Here is a 23583-nt window from a genome sequence, read left to right on the forward strand (position 1 = left end):
AGAGGAAATATTTAAGTCATATTACAAAGTCAGCGTGTGACCGCTTTGAGAGCATGCGATAAAACCCCTTAAAAACTTATCGCATGCGAGCACAAAGCGAAAACCGCCCTCAAACGCTCACAATCTCACCTCTTACGCTGCTACTTATCGCTCTTGAATGTTTTCAATCCTTTATTTTTTCATAGATTCAGATAAACACAAACACATTACACATGTAAATAAAGTGCCTGCGACTTTTTCAAATTTGATATGCCGCTTAAGAAAGCAGCGCGGCTCTGAGCGATCGCTGTTATCACTCAATAATTTTTTTTCGTATATATTTTATGTTCTCTTGGAAAAATAAAGAATTTTACTGCGTCGCTGATTTGTTAAACTGTAAATTTGTTGAATTATTTATATTTGAGCCGAATGAAATTGAAAAATTTGCAAATTAAAACAATTTAAACTTAAAATTTGGCATACAAAAATTTAACACACTTCACATGAAAAAACACGACGAGAAAGCAAGAAAAATTTTAAATTTAATTTATTTCCAAATTTTGTGAGTGAAACAAAATGAAAAGTGAATTTGAGTAGAGGGAGTTTTTGTAAAAAACAAAAAGTGTTTATTTTTGTATCGAAGTAGTAAAAAAAAAATAAAAATATTTATGCGTTGCCTTACAAAGTCAAAGATGGTCTTTAAGTGATGAAAATAGTACTAATTTTGTAATTTGGTCAAGTTTTTCAAAAAATGTGGAATTTTACTTCGAATCCACTTAAATACATAATTTCCAAGAAGACAGTAAAAAATATATTTTGGAATTAATGGAAATTTCACTATTTTTTTTCAAACAAAAAAGAAAGTATTCTGATTCTGGGCTAACCATTTGTAAGATTCGAAGGACAATTGAATTTCCTAGAGGGATAGTTGTCAAACAAACTGTCAAATTTAACATATGTATTTGACAACTCTGTTCAGTATACTTTGGAACATTACAACCAAAATAAATGAATCCAGCAGTTTTGAAATCAACACTTTATTGAGACCACCTTTTGACAATGGAATCATATTAAGATGAGGGTCCGTCAATTGGGTGCCGAGATCATGAGATTTAAGGGGCTATACCAGTGTGACACTTTTAAGAAATCGAATTTTTTGCTTATTCGAGAATTTAAACTTTCAAAAATATCCAGTGAAATGGTCAAGATCGTATCTTGAAACGTTTTTGAATGGCAGCGTTCTAAAGAGCGACCACTCGCAGGTATAAGCCGCTATACTCGAAACTTTAAACGCGTTTTTTTCGAAACGACATTTTTCAAAATTGCTAACATCATAATTCAACGAGAAATTTACCGATCGACTCAAATTTAATCTGAGTAGTTTGAATATATTTGCTACACAATGACCTACGATCTTTTTGGTTGAAAATTGTCAATTTGACATTAAAAAAACGAAATTTTTTTCAAAACTACGCCATTTCGTTAATTTTTATAATTTTTCAAATATCGTAGGTAATTGTATATGAAATACCTTCAACTTTAATAACCTTTTTGAACTCCTGTGTTTCAGCTACTCATTCGGCCAGAATCATGTCAGCAGTTGGGGAACTTTTTGTCATTTCCGAAGACAGCACATAACTCCGTTATGTGTGTCAAAATTTTTGTAAGAAAAACTTCGAAACAAAAACATTCTTCGATCGAGTAGTTTCTTTAAAAAAATTCACGAAAATCGCCTAATTTTTGATGAGTTACACTGATATAGCCCCTTACGCCACCAAGTTAGTGATCTATGATCTTTTGACCGAAAAACTGGGAACCAATATTGCCTTTAGTAGTATTGCCAAGAAAGAGATATTGGATTTTGAGCATCAGAAAATTGGTAGAAACCTCTTCCCGGTTATGTATCTCACAATGCTAGTGAATATGAAGATTTGTACTGATTTTTGCCCTAAGCTATAAATGTTGTCGTATATATAACATGACCTTGGAATGCCTTAGCAAAATGGTCTTTATTTCATGAAAATACTTGGTTATATTCTTCGTTTTGAAACGGAGGAATTAAAGTGGTTGAGTCAGGTGAATACGGTTGCTTCAGACATTATTACAGCAATGTATTTGGCTTTTAATGTAATCCCACTCCAAGGTTTTCATTAAATTCATTCCATTATACTTCTTCCCTATTGTCTCCATTCAAAAATCCCAAAAAAAGCGATTTTAGTGATCAGGAAATTATGATACGACTTACAGGTTAAATTCTTTATTGTTAGTACAAACTTTTGACAAGAAATCAAGCTGAAATTATGTTTCGGGCGTTTTTGAACGCTTTTTATATAATTTACTCGCCCACAAGTTACTGTTATCAAGTTACAAGTGGAAGTGTGAAATATGGAAATTTAACTCCCTCTGTTGTAAACACCAAATAAATGCAAAAAAAAATAACAATTTACTAAAAAGTAATTACAAACGTGGGTGCCTCGCGTGCTTAGAAAAATTTGAAATATTTTGCAATAAAAAAAGCACAAAAAGACTCGTGTAATATCTTCATAATGGACGTACAGACATTGTAAAAATATCGACTTGCGTTGCTTAAAAGATAACCGCACGAATTGCTTTCATATTAACATAAACACAAACATACATACATATGTATAAACATAACTGTATTGTTGAAAAAATATGTACCTGTATCAGCAATAAATATTATTAAGCAATAAATCAGCATTTTTAGCACCGCAATCACGGCGATTATGAAACTTCACTTGAGCGTATAATAAGAAATTGCGGCGTGCCAAGTAAGACGGAAGCGCAAAATAATGAAAGAAAAAATAGCGCAGCGCGAAAAAAAAATAATTATTGAAAAACAATAAAAATCAAATGTGTAAATGCAAAGATTTGCACAAAAATTGTTGATATTGTAGCGGTTTTCCAATTTTCCACATTTTTTTTTTTCATTTTGGCTTTGCATTTTACGGCAATCGACAATCGGCACTGGTTTGGTTGAAGCATAAACAAACAGCAATACATATTGTAGATACCTACAATAATGCGCAAAATTATAGCAGTGTTACATAGAGCTTCTTAGAATTATGAAGATTTTATTGATTTTTTTTCAGATTTTTTTCTGAAATGTTTAAGGGTTCAGATTAACTATATTCAGTCAAAGTTTCAAATTATCAGTAAGAGAATAGCAGTAAGTAATACGAAATCGTCAGAATTTGAACTTTGACCTCAAGCTAGATGAAACTAACTCTGGTCCTATGACAGTGCTACCGAATCAAAATGATAATAAAAACGATAAAAATGTAGATCTCTCCCAGAGAGATGATAATGCTGTCAAGTAATTGGAACCCCGAGCTATCGATGGCATGCTGCTGGGTGAATCATCTGTTTTAGTGTACTGAACTGTCAATACAACTTAGTATAGGGTTATTGCTACCAGACTACACGAACTGGTTATAAATTCCTCTAGCAACTAAATATCATTTTTTATCTATGGGTTCTTTTCTCTTTTTCTATAGAAATTAGTTCAATTTTTGATGGAAGATCTCGAGATTTTTCGACCTTGATGTTACAGCTACTGTCCCTTTTGAACTTCACATTATATAAGACGTGGACATTTTGGAATTTATTTCTTTAATTCGCTTAAAAAATATATTTGTTTTCATTTATTATATTATCGAAACTGCTATAATTTTCCTCATCATTGTATACGGTACGGTTATATACGGTATGTACCTGTATAACGTTTGTGTAATCATTGATATGCACAAACATTCCATCTGCCATAGCGCCGCGGCTATGTGGTTAATTTATGAGTTAATCATAACAAACCCAGAAATGAGAAGGAAAAAATTAAGAAAAAAAGTAAACAAAAATTATTTTTGCCGACTGTGGCTGAGTGCGAAAATCAAGCACTGTATGTAGTGCTCTAAAGTATAAAAAAATAATCATAATTGTAATTGTAGTAGTAGTAATGGTAATAAGAGTACTTGTTTAGTTGCCGTAGTTAGAGTAACAGTAAATAAGTAGTAGAATGAACACAACAACAACAAACACATATATATATATGCATAACATGCGCAACAACAACAACGTGCCGGGTTATTAATAAAATATATATGTATTTCAGTAAAAAAAAAGATGTAATATATATGTAATGTAAAATATAATTTAGCATTGCATTCACAGTTAATCATTTGCCGTTTAATTTGCAATCAAAAAAATATATAAATTTACGTGCGCCGGATATAATGCGAGTCAAATTATGTAGAACTCATTCAAAATGCAAATTATTAACATCGTTTAGTCGCGAATTTATGCGGCGATGCAAGTAATGAAATAAAACGCACAACAGAATCGGCAAACAAAGCGTCAAAACGTTGATGATTGGGAAGGAATGATGTAATTGATACTCATAATGCAATGGGTAATAGAAATGTAATGAGTAATGGTAATGTTATAAGTAATGGTAATGCAATGGGTAATGCTAATGCAATGGGTAATAGTAATGTAATGGGTAATTGTAATGCTATGAGTAATGGTAATGCTATGGGTAATGGTAATGCAATGGGAAATAGATATGTAATGGGTAATGGTAATACAATGGGAAATGGTAATGAAATGAGTAATAGTAATGAAATCAGTAATCGGAATGCAATGGGTAATAATAATATAATGGGTAATGGTAATGCTATGGGTATTGGTAATGCTGCTATAGCATTATAACATAGTAATGGTAATGAAATATATAACTGTAGTGGGGTAATGATAATATAATGAGTAATGGTAATGTAATGAGTAATCGCAGTGGGTAATGCTAAGGTAATGAATGGTCTTGTGTTATTGCAATAATAGTTTTAAATCGTGCAAATGTTTATATGAACGATATCATTATATATTTCACGACATTTAGAAAAGTGATTTACTTGTAAAACACTCACCGATTTCCTCATCTGTTCTAATGGGATTTTGTGGTGTTTTCGGTTCGTCGTGATTGTTCGTTTGTAATCCGCTAGTACTTGAAATGCTACTGCTCATTACAGATGCAGTCATTGGCAGCAAGGAGGACGTGGGCGAAAGCTGGGACGATGCTGTAAATATAGAATAGCAATTAAATAATTAAATAAGAAAATTTTGTTTTAAAAGGGATTGAGCTATAAGTCTCGTATTTATGTAATTTTTTTAACTATTTCATTATCTGCAAAACTTTAATAATATTTTATAAAATAAGGGATAGATTCGTCCGAAGAGCTGTCTTTAAAAATATCATATGTTTCTTTCTATCGTTTGGTAGTCTCTCTGGTTTCTAATAACATGTTTCTAACTGTATATAACTTTAAATAATGTGACTTGCTGAGAACTGAAGTCAGTGGCTTGAAACAGTTAGGCTTTAATGACATCTTAAGTAACCAGAGACACAACTAGACACTTGTGTAAACCTAACCACATTTTTTACTGAAAGAAAAGTGGCGGGTTTTCCTAGCGGCATAACTACTCGCGGTTGTCACAATTTCCATAATTTTTTCTTCACTACGTACTATATTCGCTTGCATTTCTCTACAAGTCACATTAACGCGCCGCGCGCAGTAATTAGACAATGTATGTAGAACCTGTTGCAGTGGCGTCAAGTTTCGCCGGTTTTAGAACAATATTTATATTTCTTTTGAAATGAAGAAATAGACACAAACATATCCACATACAAATATATGAATATATAGCATAGTATAGTGGCAGTACATACAGCTGAACTGAATTACGTCAGAAATTATTTCCAGCACATAATTGTGGGTCGTAAATAAGCAGTTAGGTGTACTATATATTTTGTTATTACCAAATTACAATTCGTTTGTAAGGAAAACACAGCGAAATTTTGTTTATTTTTAATGATGGGAATAAAAAGTAGTAGGTGCAACCGTTGTAAATATAGGCACTGATGTCTTTTGGGTGTAAGTATGTTTATGAAAAATGGCAACGAGGTCTGAAAATCGGACGAGTTTTGTAATAATGCGGAAATTTTGCTTTGGTTTGCTTTTGAAGTCATTCATTCATGGGTCTCAGTGGCTGTCTTCGACATTAGCAAGCTTTGGAGAGTAGTAAATCGAACATACAACTGGTATAACTCGGTTAAATTGGTATAATCAAATAGGGATTTAGTAGTAAACGGTTATAGCGCTTAAAGAAAGGTACATGTATATGGACTCTCTTCTGTTGAAAACTTTGTCGTTGCTTTCATATTTAAGTTTTCCATCTAGAAAGACTTTTCAAATAGAATGGAGTTTTGAAAATACTTAACTGATATTTTAAAAACTATATAATTTGCTCGAAAATATGTAAGTACAGTTATTGACTTTCACTTACCTCGTCGCGGTGAAGTTCTCTCCTCACGACCAAGCGCCGTGCCAGCTGTCGCCGACGTACCTTCAGCGCTTCTGGTCTTCTCCTGCAGCTGTTGGAACATATTCGCACGAGCGCGTACACTATTCTTACGCGTCAGACCAACACCAGCACCACCGGTGTCGGCATCCTCCGACTTGCCTTCAGTTGGCATTAAATTCTCCTCAATGCCAGACATTTCAAAGATGCGATCACTATCACTACCCACCGACAGGGTCAATTGTTCACTTATGCTGTTATTGTGGTTGTTTGTATTACTATTACCGAAACTATCACTTAACGAATTGTGACGTCCAATGGAGGCGCGTAACGGTGGTTGTGGTGGTGGTGGCGTATCCGACGATGAGGATGTTTCCGCTGCCTTGAAGTAATGCTGACTATGCAACGGTTGTGTGGAGCAACGTGTCAGTGTATAGCTGCTGCCCGGCGAGACGCTAGAGGCGGCCGATGGTGCATTCAAATGGGCGAATGTGTTGTAATTGAGACCGGCGTCCAGCGATTTGGTCGGTTTGAAGGCGGATGTGGTGGAGGTGTCAAGCGGCGAAGCGGTGGCTTTAAAGCTGTGAAATTGAGGAAGTGAGTTTTCACGTGAATTTCAAGTAATTTTACTTTTATTTTGTTGTTTATTTTATTTTGATAGATACACTTTGTAGGAGTGGCTATTTTTGAGGCTTCCAAATGATGTTTCGGCTCATAAATTGAGGCTATATCAAGACGATAATTGGAGCCATAAATTATTAAAGACTTTTATCACTTGATTTTTTTTTGTTTATTTCTATTTATCATGTTACAGCAATTTTATTGGCCCATTGGGTGAAAAGATAACAATAAAAAATTAAAAAAAAATAAACGCAAATAAAAAAATCAAAATATCAAAAAAAAATTAAAAATATAAATGGTAGCAATTGTTCTATAACTCCCATTAGCTTACAGAGACTTCAGCGACTTAATAAATAATTTGTACACATATCAAAAAGCTTTTCTACTGATACTGGCCATTATTGACACAAGTATTACCACAATGATAAGGTACTCAAGAATATTGAATTTTACTTAAGTAGGTACCAATGTACATTTAAGTAGGCAGCTACCTATTGCTTTCCAATAGGCCGAACACCTTCAATAAATTCTGTGCGCTTGGCTTTTGGTCAAGCAAAACTATATTAGCAGCGTTGCTTGAAAGACTTTGCCATTTCGGAATGCGTGGTAATTAGCGTTGCTATTTCATTGAGTCAATAAAGCACATTATTTCGCTATTATTTTGCTTGCTAAAGATTTTTCACGCTTTCAACGCATTTTGTTGCCATACGTCAGCGGTCATACATACATACATATATATAATTTTGCTACAATTTTGCTTCACAGTGTATATGTGGAAATATATGTATGTATATCGATAGGTAGGCGTTGCTTTTATTTTGCAATGGAAAATATTTCGCATAAACATTTGTGTTGGAACGTGCCAAATATAATGCTCAACAACTGGCAAAAAAAATAATAAAAAAGTTTCAAGAGAAATAAATGTAACAAAGATAAATGAGTTTCTGTGTGCTGCAATCAAAAGTTTAATGCCTAATGTGTTTTTGTTTACAGGCCTATTTTTGTTGAAAATTACAAGGCCATTTTTGTAAAAAATTTGAAAAAACACACTGTGGAAGATGGTTAAGAAAGTAATGTTTCAAAGTGGATACAATGGTGAATCTTCGTCCGTAATATTATTCTAGTTATCGATACATTTTCTAGTATGCTGTGATTTTGAATATTAGAGATCAGAAGACAAATAATAATATGCTTCATTAAGGAAAATTAAAAAGAATAGCTCCTTATCATCGATAATGAAAAATCATTAATTTGATATAAATAATCGATTTGAAATTAGGCAAGTCAATTATAAAATGCTGTTGGTTCTTACTAAAAAATGTGGGAATAAAATGAAAATGAACGGAATTTTTTCATTAAAATTATGAAAAAATAATCAAACGAAACTTCAAGAAATTCATCGATTAATTTATCGATAACATGTAAAAATTGTCATTACTACCAAAATGTCGTTATTATTATCGATAAAAATCGATAATTTACTAAAAATTCCCTAGAATGGAAGATGATTTCTCAGATTTTTATAACAAACAACAAAACATATAAAAAGGAACTACAAAAAATCGATAATGACTTTGATTAACATACGATAATTAATATCGAATTAGAAAAAATATCGATAACAGTCCTCCGAATTTGCTATCTAAAAGATTACCGATGGATTTCACTAGAACCAGAAAATTCTATAAAACCTCTTAATTTAGCAATTTAAAAGTACGAGTCTTTTTAGGAGGATATTCTGTTCTGTTCGATATAAAATCTATCTCAAGCAATCAACTTCTGTTATAACTATCGATATTTTAAAAGCGGCGTTCAACTCTAGAAAATATGTCACATGGACTTATATACATATTCTTATCGAAAAAAAGTAATTGTAATACTTTTCAAGATAAGATAATCTACCATTGATGATCTATTTGGTCTTCTTACAAACATTTACGTCTTTGTTTGATATTGATATGCTTGCATGACTTCGTCATTTTTATAGTGATTCCCAAACACGTTGTAGAGCCACTAACAAAAATCAATTTTATGGTCGAATTCAAGGGCCTTCACTGAATGTTTAGTATGCCTATAAGGCCACACACATAGTGAAGGCAAAAGCAGAGAGAATTAACTGAACTGCTTGGTTCTGAACTATTAGGTTCTGATGTTAAGGTTTTTAATGGATTAGAGATAGTCTTTCAACATGGTGAGATATTGAATTTACGTATTGCAACTGAAGTTATTAGAAAGTACAGTGGAACTTCTCTAACTCGAATCACTATAATCCACAAAAAAACTCCGAGTGAGAGACTTCGAGTTATAGAAATTTCTTGACGTCTATATCTCATGCCTTTGTTCACGATTTATGAAATCTATAAGTGTAATATTATATTTTTCGTTCGCCTTCATACGAATTTAGGGCCTCCTTTAAAATTGTTCCTTGATAGTAAAATTTTAAATTTTGTATTATGCCCTGGTCGAAAAGTTCGATTTATGGAAGGAAATTTATATGAAATTTGACTTTTATTGCCAATTCAAGAGTTCAAGTTATGGAGAACTTCGAGTTATAGAAGTTTGTGTTATGCAAGCAAATTCGTATGAAATTTGATTTCTTAACGCTATTGCCAATTCAAAAGTTCCGAGTTATGGAGATCTTCGAGGAGTTCGAGTTATGTAAATATATCAATTTAAATGTCAATTTCGAAAGTATACTTTTGGAGACACATTTCCTGCAAGTATTTAGAGATTACACTTACTAAAAAAGAAAAAAATCGAAATCGAAAATATGATATTTTTAATATTCACAAAAAATTTTTTACAAATTTCACAAAAATAATGTACGCTCTTTCGTTAAATATATTTTGCCGCTGTTGTAATTCATATTTTTGCACACACTTTATTGGCAACATTTTTAAAATTTTACACACACACCGATACATACACTGGATACTTTCTTGGTTTATTTATAGACGTTCAATAGATTGCTTGCACTTATTTTCATACGAAAAAAATTAAAACAAATTTCGAATTATATGTTTTCGTAAGCAATTGATGTTTACTTTTCACTAAATAGATGAAAAATGAATTTTGCTAAATTACAAAACAAAAAAAAACAATTTTTTAATTAACACATTTGTCGTTGTAATTATTTAATTTATTTAATTATACATTTAAACGCTCGAAAAACCAATTGAACACGTTCGCTTAAGCGCTAAAGCACACACTTCACATAACCGTCATGCGTCCACTCGCGTCTCACGACTAACATATAATATCAACGTTAAAACGAACATAATTCAACGCGCATTAACACTTTTGGCCGAATTCGCTGATTTTGAACTTTTTTTTGTTTTTGATTTTCAGCTACTTCTACCGTGTATTATGGATATTGCGAGATAGCTGCTGCGCGCCCAGCGCTAACCAGCTAACCACTATTTACGTTTACCGGTGTGTTACTAAATAACTAATAACAACAACAACACACAACATGCTTGAGCGCTGATAAAGATACTACGGCTACGCCATGAAGGCGAGATCGATAAGAAACCTTCAACACTTTTGGCCTTATCACAAATCAACTTCGGTTGCATAAACACACGAACGCACACATATTTCGTATATATATGTATATATAAATTATATACTTCTTTCGGCATACATTTTCGATAATTATAGTATGTTGTTGTTTTTTCTTTTACCAAAGACGATCGCGTTCAATCCATGCGCCCGTTCGCAAACGTAAACGTAAGCGTTTTAACAAACCAAATTGGCTTAGACAAACTCGTGGCGCGAGGGTAGGGGACAATAACGTATCAACAATGGACCGACGGTCGTTGCGCGATGATGGCGTTCCGCGTATGTGAAAAACTCAACTGAACACCGAAATACAAAGTGATCTTTTTAGCGCAAAAAGCAAAACAAGATCGGACGAAATGCGAGCGCGTTTTTTCTTCTTTTCGTTCCACAAATAAATAGAAAAAATAAATAAAAAAATTAGAAAAAAGTGAAAAAAAAAGTAAAAAGAAATGAAAATACAAAGCGCTCGCAGCACACACACAATGGCAGCGCCCGGCGAAGGGGCGTGCGGAGTGGGCGATTTGTGAAAGAAGTGCAAGTAAGAGGCGGCGTGGCGGCGCCGTAAGGCCTTTGGACGTGGACGCGCGAAAACGCGCGACGAAGAAATGTGCAACAACAACAGCAAAAGCGTTTTGCTTTTCTTCAAAATACAATTACTAAGTGAGCGGCAGCAAGTATTTTCACAAAGCTAAATGCGCGCTGAGAGCGCTTAGCCAATTTATTTATATATGATTGAATGTATGGTGTGTGTGTAGACGCTGTATTTATTTCCTTCTGCAATTTTGTGGCCTTTGCGAGCGCGTTTTGTGTGGAAATTCTCACTTTTGTTTATTTAGTTTTTTGATTTTTTATTTCCTGTTTAGTTTTAATAAATGTATGAGAATTAAAATTCAACTAATTTGTTGTGTTTTCGAAAAATTTATTTTCTAGCTTTTGTAGGTGTTAAGAAAAAATATTATAATATTTTTTTATTTTTAAAAATTTTTCTAAAAAATTATTTTTTTTTTTATTTAAATTTTTTTTTAATATTTTATAATATTTTTTATTTTTAATATATTTTTTTGACGATTCTATTTAGTTTAATTTTTTATTATTTTATTCAAAGATATATTTTTGAAAATTTTTCGATATTTTTTTGAACTTTTGTTTTTTTTTTAATTTTTTTTGAAATTTAATTTCGAAAATTGTCAAAGATTTTATGTGCGCTCTGCTGCACAAATGCATTTATTTTTAGCCATTTTTATAGTGTTCAGTTTTGAGAAAACTGAAATGCACGCGGTAAGAGAGAGAGAGAGATCGAGAGGTAGCGAGTGAAAATGTTTTGTTTTGGCTTAGTTTGGCACAAAAATCGGATTTTCTGTTATAAATAAATTTTGCTGCTGGATAATGTTTAAACACGTGCGTATGTGTGTGTAGAGGTTCAAGGAAATTGTGTGGGCAATTGAGCGCTGTAAGTTCATTTGGCAGTGGAAAAAATTCTCAAATAAATTGTAATTTTTTTAAATAAAATTATAATATATAAGTAAATACAAAACAAAAAAAAAATAAATAAATATTTAAATATGAAAATATGCAGGAAAGAAAAAAAAAAGAAAAATATTTATTCAAAAAAAAAAAAAATACTAATTACATACGAGGTGAATTCTTTACTCAAGAATTTATATGTAGTTTTAAAAATACAAATTTTCTAATACTCATCAAATATACAAAGATTTTTTAATTTATTGTATTAAAGTATGTTCCAATTGGTACAAGCTGGTGCCCCTCTATTCACATACCTATCTGAATTGGATCAATGGTCGTTGAATGAGCACGGTAGGCGTTGGAAATCAATTCGTACCTGTGCGAATGCGAGATCATTCTGGCCTAAGGTGGAGATCCAATGAGCTATTTGCTCTTAATAAGGTTCATCTGGCCGTGATGATAGGTGGCATCACTGGCCACTGCCCGAGGCTGAATATCCTAACGGATGCAAGTTGCCAAAGTTGCATGGAGGAAGGATATATTGAGTCATAGAAATACTCTCTTCCTTCGCTAGACTGTGGCGGAAATATCTTGCCAGACATGTGTCTTTAAAAATTTTAGTTGTCAACTTTTCTGAGATATAATAATTTGTAACCCAATTTAGTTGGTTTAAAACATTGTTTCTGCAGTCGACCGAGAAATCTACAAAATTTGACCATATATATGTTATGCCAAGCTAATCAAACTCAATTTCAACAATTAATAAAGGGTCCATAATTAATCTTGATTATAAACCAAATTAATTTTTCGAACTCTTGTGCATAATTTTAGTAAAAAAACCGAAAATATCGACGACACGTTTTTACGTCTCCAACTTTGCTTCCGCCGTTTTTTTTGCGTAAATTTAAGGTTTTTTTGTATAAAAACGGTTACAAAAATGTTATTCAAAATATTGGCACGTCGCTAGCTCAAAAGTAGACCATCTTTCTGGCAGCATGAGCATTCCGTGCAAATGTCGAGAATTCGGCTCAAAAAGTGACATTTTCAGTTGAGAATAAGTTTGGGATGCAAACAGATCTCTACAAATATTTTGTTGGGTTAATGTTGACACAAATGTCCAAGATCGACATAAAACGATTTAATCGGTTTAATCGACCAGTGCTTGACCCTAGAGAAATCTATTGGAAAACGGTGGCAGCAAAGTTGTAGAACTAATATATAAATGCCAATCAGATATGTTTTAAGATATAAATTTTTATAAAATATTTCACAAACTCTTAATCATTAATGACTTTTATTTTAATTTTTTATAAATATTCAGCTAAAAACTGTCTCTTCAGGTTTATTATTTTTCGAATAAATAACCTATTTGCTACACCACTTTTAAAACATCCAGAGAGCCACTACTCTTCCCTAGAGTCAATTAATGTGTAGAATTTAAGTTTATTTTGCTCTGTGTGGCTCAAATCACGAGCTACTGAACGCTTTTCAAGCACTCAAACTATTCATAAATGAAGTTATTGCAAAGGAAGGCTTACTCCAAGCTGAGTTCACTTGAAAAATATAAATCACTAACGCATTATTCATAAATCAACAAATTATCCTTCAACATTTCCACATTAGAGGTTTTCATTACCGTTTTATCAAATTCGCTGTATACATTTTGGCGTGTAGAATGCTTCGCACTTTTCTCCAATATTTTTATTTCACACCAGAAGTTAGTTAAACGTTATTTTCCCGTTAATAATTTGTTTGCAAAAAATGCAAAAATACAAATATTTCGTAAAAAAAAATAAAGCAACACTTTGCAATGAGAATAAGGGGTAAGCGAGATGAGCGCTACACAAAAACAACAACCACCCACAGGCGTAACCGAATTGTGACTAAAGCAAAACAACCGTCAACATGTTGAAGCCCGTTAAAGTGTCAACAGCGGAAAACTACAACAACAACAACAAATATTAAAAAATGTTAACATTAATGGCATTTTGTTGCTCTTGTAACTGTTGTTGTTGTTGTTGTTTTAGTACAAACACATCATATTCAAAGTCGGTTGTGCTCTGTTTGTTTTGTTTTTGTTTTTTGTACGGTTGTACTACATCATGTTTGAGCATTACTATTGTCATGGTTGTTGTTGTTGTTCTTGTTGCAGCTACATTTATTACTGTTTTTTGTTGTTGCGACTTTTTACACCTTTTTTCCGCAATTAACAGCAAAATGACAATAAAACACACAAACGGCTCTTCTGCCAACTCGGTTGGTTGGTTGTAGGGTGGTGGTGTGGCGCAACATACAACAACACAAACAAATGTAGAAGCGGCGTCCCAAAGAGCGACTTGAACAGAACGCGCGAAAGCGATGCCAGCGCATTGATAAAGCCATTTAGGTGCATGGCTGTGAAAATATATTTTGTGTTTGTATGTATGTATGCATATTTCTATGTGTGTGTGTGTGTGCCTGTAGTGGAACGTTCCACGCTCCTCTCATCTCGCCTCTCACCACTCCAGCAGCACGTTAATTAGCCATTGTAAAAAGTTATGAGCCCGTGCGATAAAAAACACCGTGTATAACCGCAACAACAACAACAGCAATATCAAAAACAACAACAATCGGTCTAATATTAAAAGTTGTTGTTGTAACAAAAATATTGAAAAATTGCGCAGGTGAATTGGGTGAATGGACGCTGAGGTGACAATTCTTTGTCTGATTATGTTTTAGTCATGGTCATTGTTGTTGTTTTTGTAACGGCATGCTTGGCGCGTCGATAGAATTTCTGTGGTTTTATGGAGAAATTATTAAATTGAAATTTCAAAATTTTCACCGATTTTTTTATGAATTTCTATGGAACTCTATATCAATGAGTCGGTTAATAATCGCGTTAAAAAGTAAACAACAATAAAATGCGAGAATCTACAAAGAACGAAGGTGAACAACAAGTGTAGCCGAGTATTAGATTGGTGGAGAACGCTTACTACTCGCGTGTACGATAATTGTAATGAAGTGCAAATTATGCGCTGTTTTTTTCGAATTAACTGCGTTTACAGTTAAAAGTGCATAAGTCGATTTACTACTTATGCATATATTGATCTTAAATAATTGCTACTTTATTTGAATTAAAGATAATGAAACTGAGAACATTTTATTAATTATAAATTTTCCAAAATTGATCCAGCAATCTTCGAAATATTATATATATTTTTTTTTCGAACATTGAACTTTAACCTCTTATATCATTTGTCATATAAGCTTGATCGAAAAATGTTCTACACCTAAATATTAGGTATCCTATAATGAGTAATATTTAATAAGCATTTTTTCGTTCTTCAAAAGCGAAAATTTCGATTTCCCAGGCTAATTTCGATTTTTTTTGAAAATTCAGTATTGTTAAATTTTAATGTTTTTTTTTCTTCTATATTTTTTTATTTTTCTTCCTTCAATATTTTTTATACGAGATTTTTTTTTGCGCATACATATATACACTTTCTAGGAATAAATATTTAAAATCGCCTAAATGTAGGCAACAATTAATTTTAAGAGCAGAATTCTATGTTGACTTTGAATACGGCGATAGGCAAGGCCATCAGTTAAGGTAAACTCAAATTATATTTCAAAACGTTTACGATCTTTTGGACTTTAAGCCAAATAATACGAAAGTGTTGCCTACATTTTGGCGCCAAGCCATGTAAAATCTATAGGCAAAGTAAAGCAAAACGTGGTTAAAGTAAGAGGAACATCACATAAGGCTAGAACCTATTCAATTTAGATACTTTTTCAACACGTGCAACCTATACTGTGGAAAGTGAATACTCGCGTTGAGTAAGAAGGTTTAGAACAGATTCAAAAAAATCTAAACGCTTTCGATTTGCTGTGATTTTCCACAATTTCTGTTGCTTGGCATTTCAAGCTTTCAGCTATTTGACACAGAGACATGGTTCGGATGAAAGTATGACTGATGGTAGCTCTGCTTCGAGTGCGACAAATGAGAGACCAAAAATGAGCAGAAAAGTACCGTGAACAGCGTGTGGTAATTAGATAGTCAATCAGTTAGACTGCCACAACCAACTTGCACAGCCAAACAGTTATACAATTAGGTAACAAATAAGCCGCTTAAGCGTAGTCAGACTCGGCGCACGGATGATGTTGGTGACAATGCCATAAATGCGGATGGAAATGGTGGCAGATGGGTGTATGGTATATAAAAAAATATACAAATATATATATATATATCTTTCACTGTACGACAGAAAGAAAATTTTGGAAAATGTTGACATGAAAAAAGGGAAAGGCAAACTCAATCTCGAGGTACAGAAAATGTTTATAAATACAAATGTATGTATACAACAACAATAGCGCTGACCGTTGCGCCACACTTAGTTAATCAGTGGGTTAATTTACGCTGATGACATTTTCCTTTCATTCACTAATATCTGAAAGAGCTGACATAAAAACACAAGTTTTTTGAACTTTCCTAGCCAACAGCCGCCACCAACTATTACTTGGCAGCGAGTTTAAAAATAAATACAATGGCATAACAACAATGTGTCGATGGGAGGAAGATTGCAAGCCAAAAATAAAGAAAATCATATTTCGTATTATCTTTATTAGCATTTGACTGTCAATATAACAACAACAACAACACAAATAACATTAAAGCAACGGCGGCACACTCTTGCAATCGCTCATTCGTTGACTAATTCAATAGCGCAGCATTTCGCCAGTTACCACGCCCGAACAAAAGCGCATAAAATTAATGTTTTTTCCCCTCTCTTTAAAGTGTGTGTTGAAAAGTGTGCGAAGCATCGGTTATTGTGATTGTCACTGGGCTTGTGGGTCAGCTTGTTGTTTGGACCGACATTGGCAACAGAGATTTTTGGTAAAGCACTTATTGGCAACACAGTGCGCTTTGTGTTGTCGGTGCTATTTGTATAGGCTGGGGGTATAATGGAATATAATGAAAGCGGTGGGAGGGTGTGGTGGCGCTTTGAAAAAAATTTCTAAAAAAAATTATGATTACAAAGCTATTGTTCTGCAATTTTTATTGTTGTTGCTTTGATTATTATTATTTTTTTTGGTATTACTTTTATTATATTTTTTTTGTTATTTTTTATGTTTTTTTTTAATTTTTTTCTTCACAATTTTTTATATTTTTTAATATTTTTTTTGACTATTATTTCTTCCCAACAACAAAATGGGTGTGTTTGCTCGAGCTAATGTATATTTTGTATCCGCTTGGGGACACATCAGCTCATTAAATATTTTTTTTCGTCATTTGCACTTCACTTTGTTTTATGCCAGTTGGCAAATAATACGGTTTGTTTGCTTTTATGTATAATTTTTTCAAAAAGTCTATTATTATTATCAATTTTTTTTAATACAAAATCTAGGCAGTCAGTGTTACCAATATGAAATGAATATGTATTTATGCAAAATATAGTTTTGTTTGTGAAAATATGAAGGTTTCAGTAAAACAAATATTGGTGTGTGGCGACAACAAAAAAAAAAAACAAAAACAACTAAAAAAATAAAAAACAATAGCGTTGACTAATATATATGTTTGCAAATGCAAAATTTCGCGAATAACGCTTTTGAGGTCAAATTTAAAAAAAAAAAATGGTTACATGTTGTTTACGAAAGGGGTTTGGTGGCACAATTTTGAAATAAAAAAAAATATGTTGAAAAAAATTATATTTAATAGTAAAAAAATATAATAAAAAGTATGACCTTCATGAAGCTAATTTAATGACCGAAGTCAGACGCTCCCAAGTTCCTAAGAGACACAGGTGAATTGGATAAGATGTTATTTTTAAGGAGAATAATATTAATGAATCATGTCATATGTCTTGGTTTTGTCTTGGAGAGCTTGAGAATTCTCCAATTTTATTAAAAAAAAAACTTCTGCCTGCGAATAGGTAAAGGCTTTTCCGAGAAACTCTTTCCGTATGCTCCCATGTTTGTTAAGTTGACATGCTGAGGGTCCGATCTAGATATAGATATTAAGGGGTTAGGGGTAGTCAGGATTTTCAAAACAACAATTTTTTTTTGCATTTTCGTTAAGTGTAATATCATAAAAATATTCTTTGAAAATTTGAAGTTGATCTGATAATAACTTTTCGAGTTATTCGACAAATAACAAAGATCGCTCGGGCGCTCCAAAACGCTCGGGAGCAACTTTAAATGCGTTTATCTCAAAACTATGTTTTTTGAACTGGTGACAACTGTAACTCGATAACCGCTCAGTAGATTATAATGAAATTCATACAGCTTTTAGAATACATAATAAACTCAGGCCAGATCCGAAGGATTTTATTTTTTTTTCAAAATTTCGATTTTTTCAGACCAATTAACTGTTTGGTTTGAAAAAAAGCTCAGCCCCAGGATTATCTATTTATAAAACTAATTTTTTTTATCCGATTGATTTCAGATGAATCTCCAAGGACTTATGATTGTCACCGCAAGGATCTTTTTTTGAAACTGGGTCAACATAGACAGCTATAACTTTGGAAATTATAATTTTTTTTTTCAAATTTTCGTGACTTCAAGTCAAAACATTGTGTAATAATGTCATATTATTACTTTTGTAAATTAACATGATTTAATAGCTAAAAAAATTACTGAAAATTCTCATTTTTTTGTGTCTCTGACTACCCCTAACCCCTTAAAACAGCAACAACAAGAAATGTCTATAATCGATATATAAAATAATAAATATGAAAAATTGCAAATCTCTACAGAAATCTTACATTACAGTCATTTCGAACCTCGTAACCAGGCTGAAAAACTATTGTCAAAGCCCAAAAGCAAATACAGTTAAAAATTAAAACTAATTACTTGAAGAAATAGATCTAAAAATCAGCCCGAAAACATCTATACAGCTGCTAATATGTAAATCCTCTCATATGTATATATTTATACAGACATTTTCAGTATACAATTTTACAATTTTTCTCAGTGTACCTAATTGAAACTTATTGCTGTGACAGCTGTGTCTCATTCGTAACTGTGAAAATCCCACCATTTAAGTATATTTAAAAATAAATCCAACGAATGTTTTACTAGCAACAGAAATCAGAAATAGACCTAGAAGAGAGAGAGCGCACACTAAAGCAAGAGTGTAAGATATGTAGAAGCATGTTAAAGAATAGAAGACACAAACATTGCTGGAAATTTGCCAATTTTTCAGCTCACTTCCTAGCATACACAGACATTTCTACCTATTATTTTAAGAAATAGCGAAGAAGATGAAAGATTATTTGATTGATCAGTCATTTTGAAAAATGTGGCAACTACCAAAATATAAATGAAATAAAAATATAAGATATTGGAAATTTAAGAATTTGTAACGAAAAAGAATTAAAAAAAAAATTATTTTCAAAGTTCGGAAAATTTCAAATATAGGGTTGATTCGAGAAATCAAGATGAATGAGCGCTAAATTGTATATAGAGCATTTTTTATAGAAATATATTTTTTTGAGATTTAGTAAGCTTCTCTGATTTTAAAAAGATTGAATCGTTCCCTCAAAATCTTATTAGAGACCCGATAGATTTCATAAATCAAGTTTTGGACTACAGAGGGTCTTGAGTGAATTCAATAGAGATTTTATAATGAGCTTATTAAATTCTCGACTAAGTTACAATGGTTTTATACGAGATATCTCTAGATCCAACCGTATTGAACATCAAACTGATATACAAAATCAATTATTCTCAACAAATCAATATTTTGGTATAAGCCGCAAATCATTGAAAGCCAATATTTTACACTTAAAATTACAAAAACAAATTGCAATTGTACTTACTGCAATTTCTCATCATTCGTGATGGGCTGCGTCTTGTAGCGATCGCGGTACATGTCACGTCGTATGGCGCTTGGTTTGAATAGCTTCGGCGTAACGCCCGATTGCAAAGGCGATTCCCAACTAGTATTTCCATCCGCCGGTGTAGCTGGTGAGGTACCGTTACTGCTTAGGAACATTTCCATATTTTTTATGCGCTCCGCCACCGAAATACTGCCACCAGTTGTGATGGGCGTGGACACAAAATCCAACGGTGCCGCTTGTGATGTAGCAATGGCATTCAAAGCTGCGCCCAAATCTACCACTGGCGCTTCTTGACGCTCTAAAGAGCGTGTACGTCGTTTGAGTAAACTTGGTGATTGGCCAGTGACATTTTCAGCGCTGAAAACATCTTGTTCCAGCTCTTCACCACCCAGTGAACGTCGTTTCGATGGTGAGTCAGTCTTTAGAATGGGACGTACAATCGGTGGTGGTGGTTCGCTATAATGACGGCCATCTTCACTTATTGAGCCGCCTAAATCGAACTCTTCGCGGCTACTCTTGCGTGATGTCTTTAGTATTGGACGTATTTCGTATTCGTCCGAATCACCAGATGATTTCTTTTTCAATATCGGTTTCGGTGGACGCATAGCATCATCGCTGGATACACTCTCCAACTTGAGTATTGGGCGGATTTCGTATTCTTCATTGCTGGGTGTGTAGCCGCTTTCATCGTATTCGCCGGCAACCGGTTGACTATCGGCCGTCTCACGACCCAATTCAGCCGCGGCCATTTTCACAGCTTGTGAGATCGAGACATGTTTTGGCGCATGTGTGCCACCATCTGAAGGTGTCGAGGTAGAGTCTTTCTTCTTCAATATACCATGCGGATGTGGTTCTGTCGCAGAGGGACAACCATCACTTTTGCTACTCTCATAGCTGCTTTGTTTGAGTATGCCATGTTGTTGCTGTTGCTGTAAGCCGGCTGTCTCCTCTAGTGAATTGCGACGCGCCGATTTGATAAGTATGCTGCGCTCATCGGGCGAATGCGAACGTGAGTAATAGCGTGACTCATCCAGGCTCGAGCGTTTCTTAAGTATGCCAGCGCGTTTCTGTTTCGAAGTCGGTGTGTCGACTACATTTGCTGAAAATGTGACAGGCGAAGCGTTACTCGAAGCCGAGCTGGACTCGCCAGCAATATGATCCTTCTTCTTGAGTATCGAAACAATGTGGTTCTGTGTCGATGTGGATGGTGATGTCGAGTGCACGCCGGCGCTTGTCGGCACCGGTATATATGTGGGATCATCAGTACTTCTACGCCTCAATATTGGCGATAGTTTTGGCGGCTCATGACCAGCATCACGTTCCATGCTACGCGCCTTCAATATACGCTGACGCAATATACCGCCAGACATTGTGGTATTCGAGACCGATTTGGACAACTGCTCGTCCGCTTCGGGTTCGTAGTAGATGCGCTCCTCCTCCACGAATGTGGCATGTTTAGCTGGTGACGGATCACGTTCCTTCGCTTCGGCGGCTACCTCTAACTCCGTGTATGATGGTGCTGGTGGCGGTATAGCCGCTTGTTGACGACTATGTATGCCGTAACGTGCTGGTGTGGCCAACTCAACAATACATTCATCTCTATCTCCTTCATCCGGATCATTATCAATGTAATCCTCACCACCGCGTACAGCCTGCGCGGCCAATTCTGCGGCGATACCAGAAGCCATCATGGCCATTTCAACATTCGCCTGTTCGGCGATCTTCTTAATCTCAGCCAAATCGGTTTTTGTACGCTCATTCACCTTCCGATTAACATCATTCGAGCGCAGCTTACGTAATTCGCCCAGATGCAATGTATCACTGCGGCGTGCCAAACGATTGGCGCTCGGTCGCTCCCTTATTGAGCTTTCATGTGTGTTTAAATCAAATTTCGGGCTTCCCGTTTCGGAGCGCGCACGATTGCTTACGTTCGGATTGACTAGATCCCAACCGCGACGCGCGATCTCCATGTGATAGGCCAATTCGTTATGCGGCGATCTGTTGCTTGGCACATTTTTGGCTGAGCTCTCGGTTTTGTTTTGACGTGGTGATAACATTTCGCGTAGCACTGGATCATCGGGTGGTACTAGTTGACGCACCATGCCGAGTTCACGGCGACGACGACGACGCGCTGCCAAGGAGTCATCTGAAAGAGGAAGGAGCATTTGTTTAGAGCATGTGGTGATAGAAAGAGAAATTACAAGTAAGTAAGGTTGGACGCAGCATTGCTAAGTCGGCTCAGTGGGCGCGGTTATTGAATAAGAGAGATTGTAGGAACGTACATGTGGGATCTGGAGGTTACACAGAAAACTTGGTAGATAGCTTTCGCTTAAGTTTAATGGACTTGCTTCTAACTTTTTTCCAAGTCGCTCTGAGTACTCTTGTAGTTCTCGTGGCTTCACTCTAATCATTTTCACCAAGCCCATCCGGCCTTAAAGCAATGCTGACCATCTCACATAATAAATAAAATGAATTAATTAATTAACTGAAACACTGTTTGGTATTAGCTTATGCGTGTCAAATTGAGGTTAGAGTTTAGTAAAATTCCAAAAAAAAAAAAACGAACCGTTGCACTTCAACAAAAAGTATGCAATCAACAATGAACAATTTTAGTATTTCCTCTATGCAAACTCACATGCCAAACTGTCACAAAGCATAACATATTTCACACAGGTGACACGTGTTAGTACCGAGAAGCGATCGCAGGATTGACACAGGATAAACGAGCGCAAATGCAAATGTTTCACATATTTTTCAGCTCTATTTATTTGTAGCATATTTTTGTGCGCGCCACGCGTTAAGCCGTCGCTTTGTTAACAACACGCGCAGACCGAATAAATTTTTAATGGAGATTTTTCCACAGACACTGAAAAATTGTTGTGCGTACCGAAGCGTATTGACACATAAATTCCGCGATTACCAACCACTAAGCTATTATATCTAAAATGTTGCACGCGTAGCAGCAAAATAATTATTATTCTGTACGTGAATGTCGCACATACGAATATGCACGCATGTGTGTGTGTGTGTGGATGTGGGCATATCGAACGAAATTATTCATAGGAAAATTGTCGAGCTTTTTATGGTAATTTGGCGAGGAATATTTTTTCATATGTACATATGCTTTTATGTGGGGCGCAAGAGTTCATGGTGGGGTTGCTGGTGCCGCAAAGGGTGTGAAAATGGCATTGGCCTAATGTGGAATGTGCTAGTTGTACGCTTGGAATTATTGAACCAAAACCAATGCGTTGTGAGTGGTCTGCGCTGAGCCACCCAGCCAGTCAGACAGTGAAGGCAGCGTCGTAATCATCATCATCATCATCGGCAGTCATTAGTTGACAGGCGGCAACGCAATTATTTTTCTATATAGTATAATGAAGTGTGTTGTGGATTTTTCGCATGTCATGTCATGTAATTTCTATGTATTCGTATTGTGAAAGAAGCCGCCAATTATAGTTTGCACGCAGCAAAGTATAGTTTTATATAATTTTATGTAATAATCTTAATTAAGAAATTAAGGGTGGCTTATTCGCACCTGTCAAGTGCATACGCACTCGAAAAGATATAACAAAAATATATGCGGGTCATTGACATCAGTGGAAAGTTGAATAATGTTCGTAGAACTCATTTGGATGTTTAAATAAATATTTTATTAAATCCTATATTCATGTGAAATGGTCTATTTATGTGTCAATGAACTCAAAAACAATTATTTTTGCAGTAAAGCTTTTTTGCGATAAAGTCAAGTTTAAATCACAATGGAAAAATA

The 23583-nt window shown here is 34.4% G+C and overlaps 1 protein-coding gene across 19 annotated transcripts in view; it reads right to left on the minus strand.

Moving 5' to 3' along the window:
* The window catches only part of LOC105220753 (supervillin), a 363739-nt gene that overhangs the window by 118534 nt on the left and 221622 nt on the right, over positions 1–23583 (minus strand). For 18 of the 19 annotated variants that reach the window (XM_054228592.1, XM_054228584.1, XM_054228583.1 and 15 more), the window contains 3 exons: positions 19794–21960; positions 6337–6932; positions 4920–5069 (listed from right to left, as the gene is read on the minus strand). In XM_054228592.1, coding sequence (XP_054084567.1) covers positions 4920–5069; positions 6337–6932; positions 19794–21960 — 2913 coding nt within the window. Of the gene's footprint in view, positions 1–4919; positions 5070–6336; positions 6933–13633; positions 13850–19793; positions 21961–23583 lie in introns of those variants that run through there. The other variant, XM_054228593.1, reaches the window with a different exon arrangement.

This window comes from Zeugodacus cucurbitae, chromosome 4, assembly GCF_028554725.1.
Source record: "Zeugodacus cucurbitae isolate PBARC_wt_2022May chromosome 4, idZeuCucr1.2, whole genome shotgun sequence".
NCBI lineage: Eukaryota > Metazoa > Arthropoda > Insecta > Diptera > Tephritidae > Zeugodacus > Zeugodacus cucurbitae.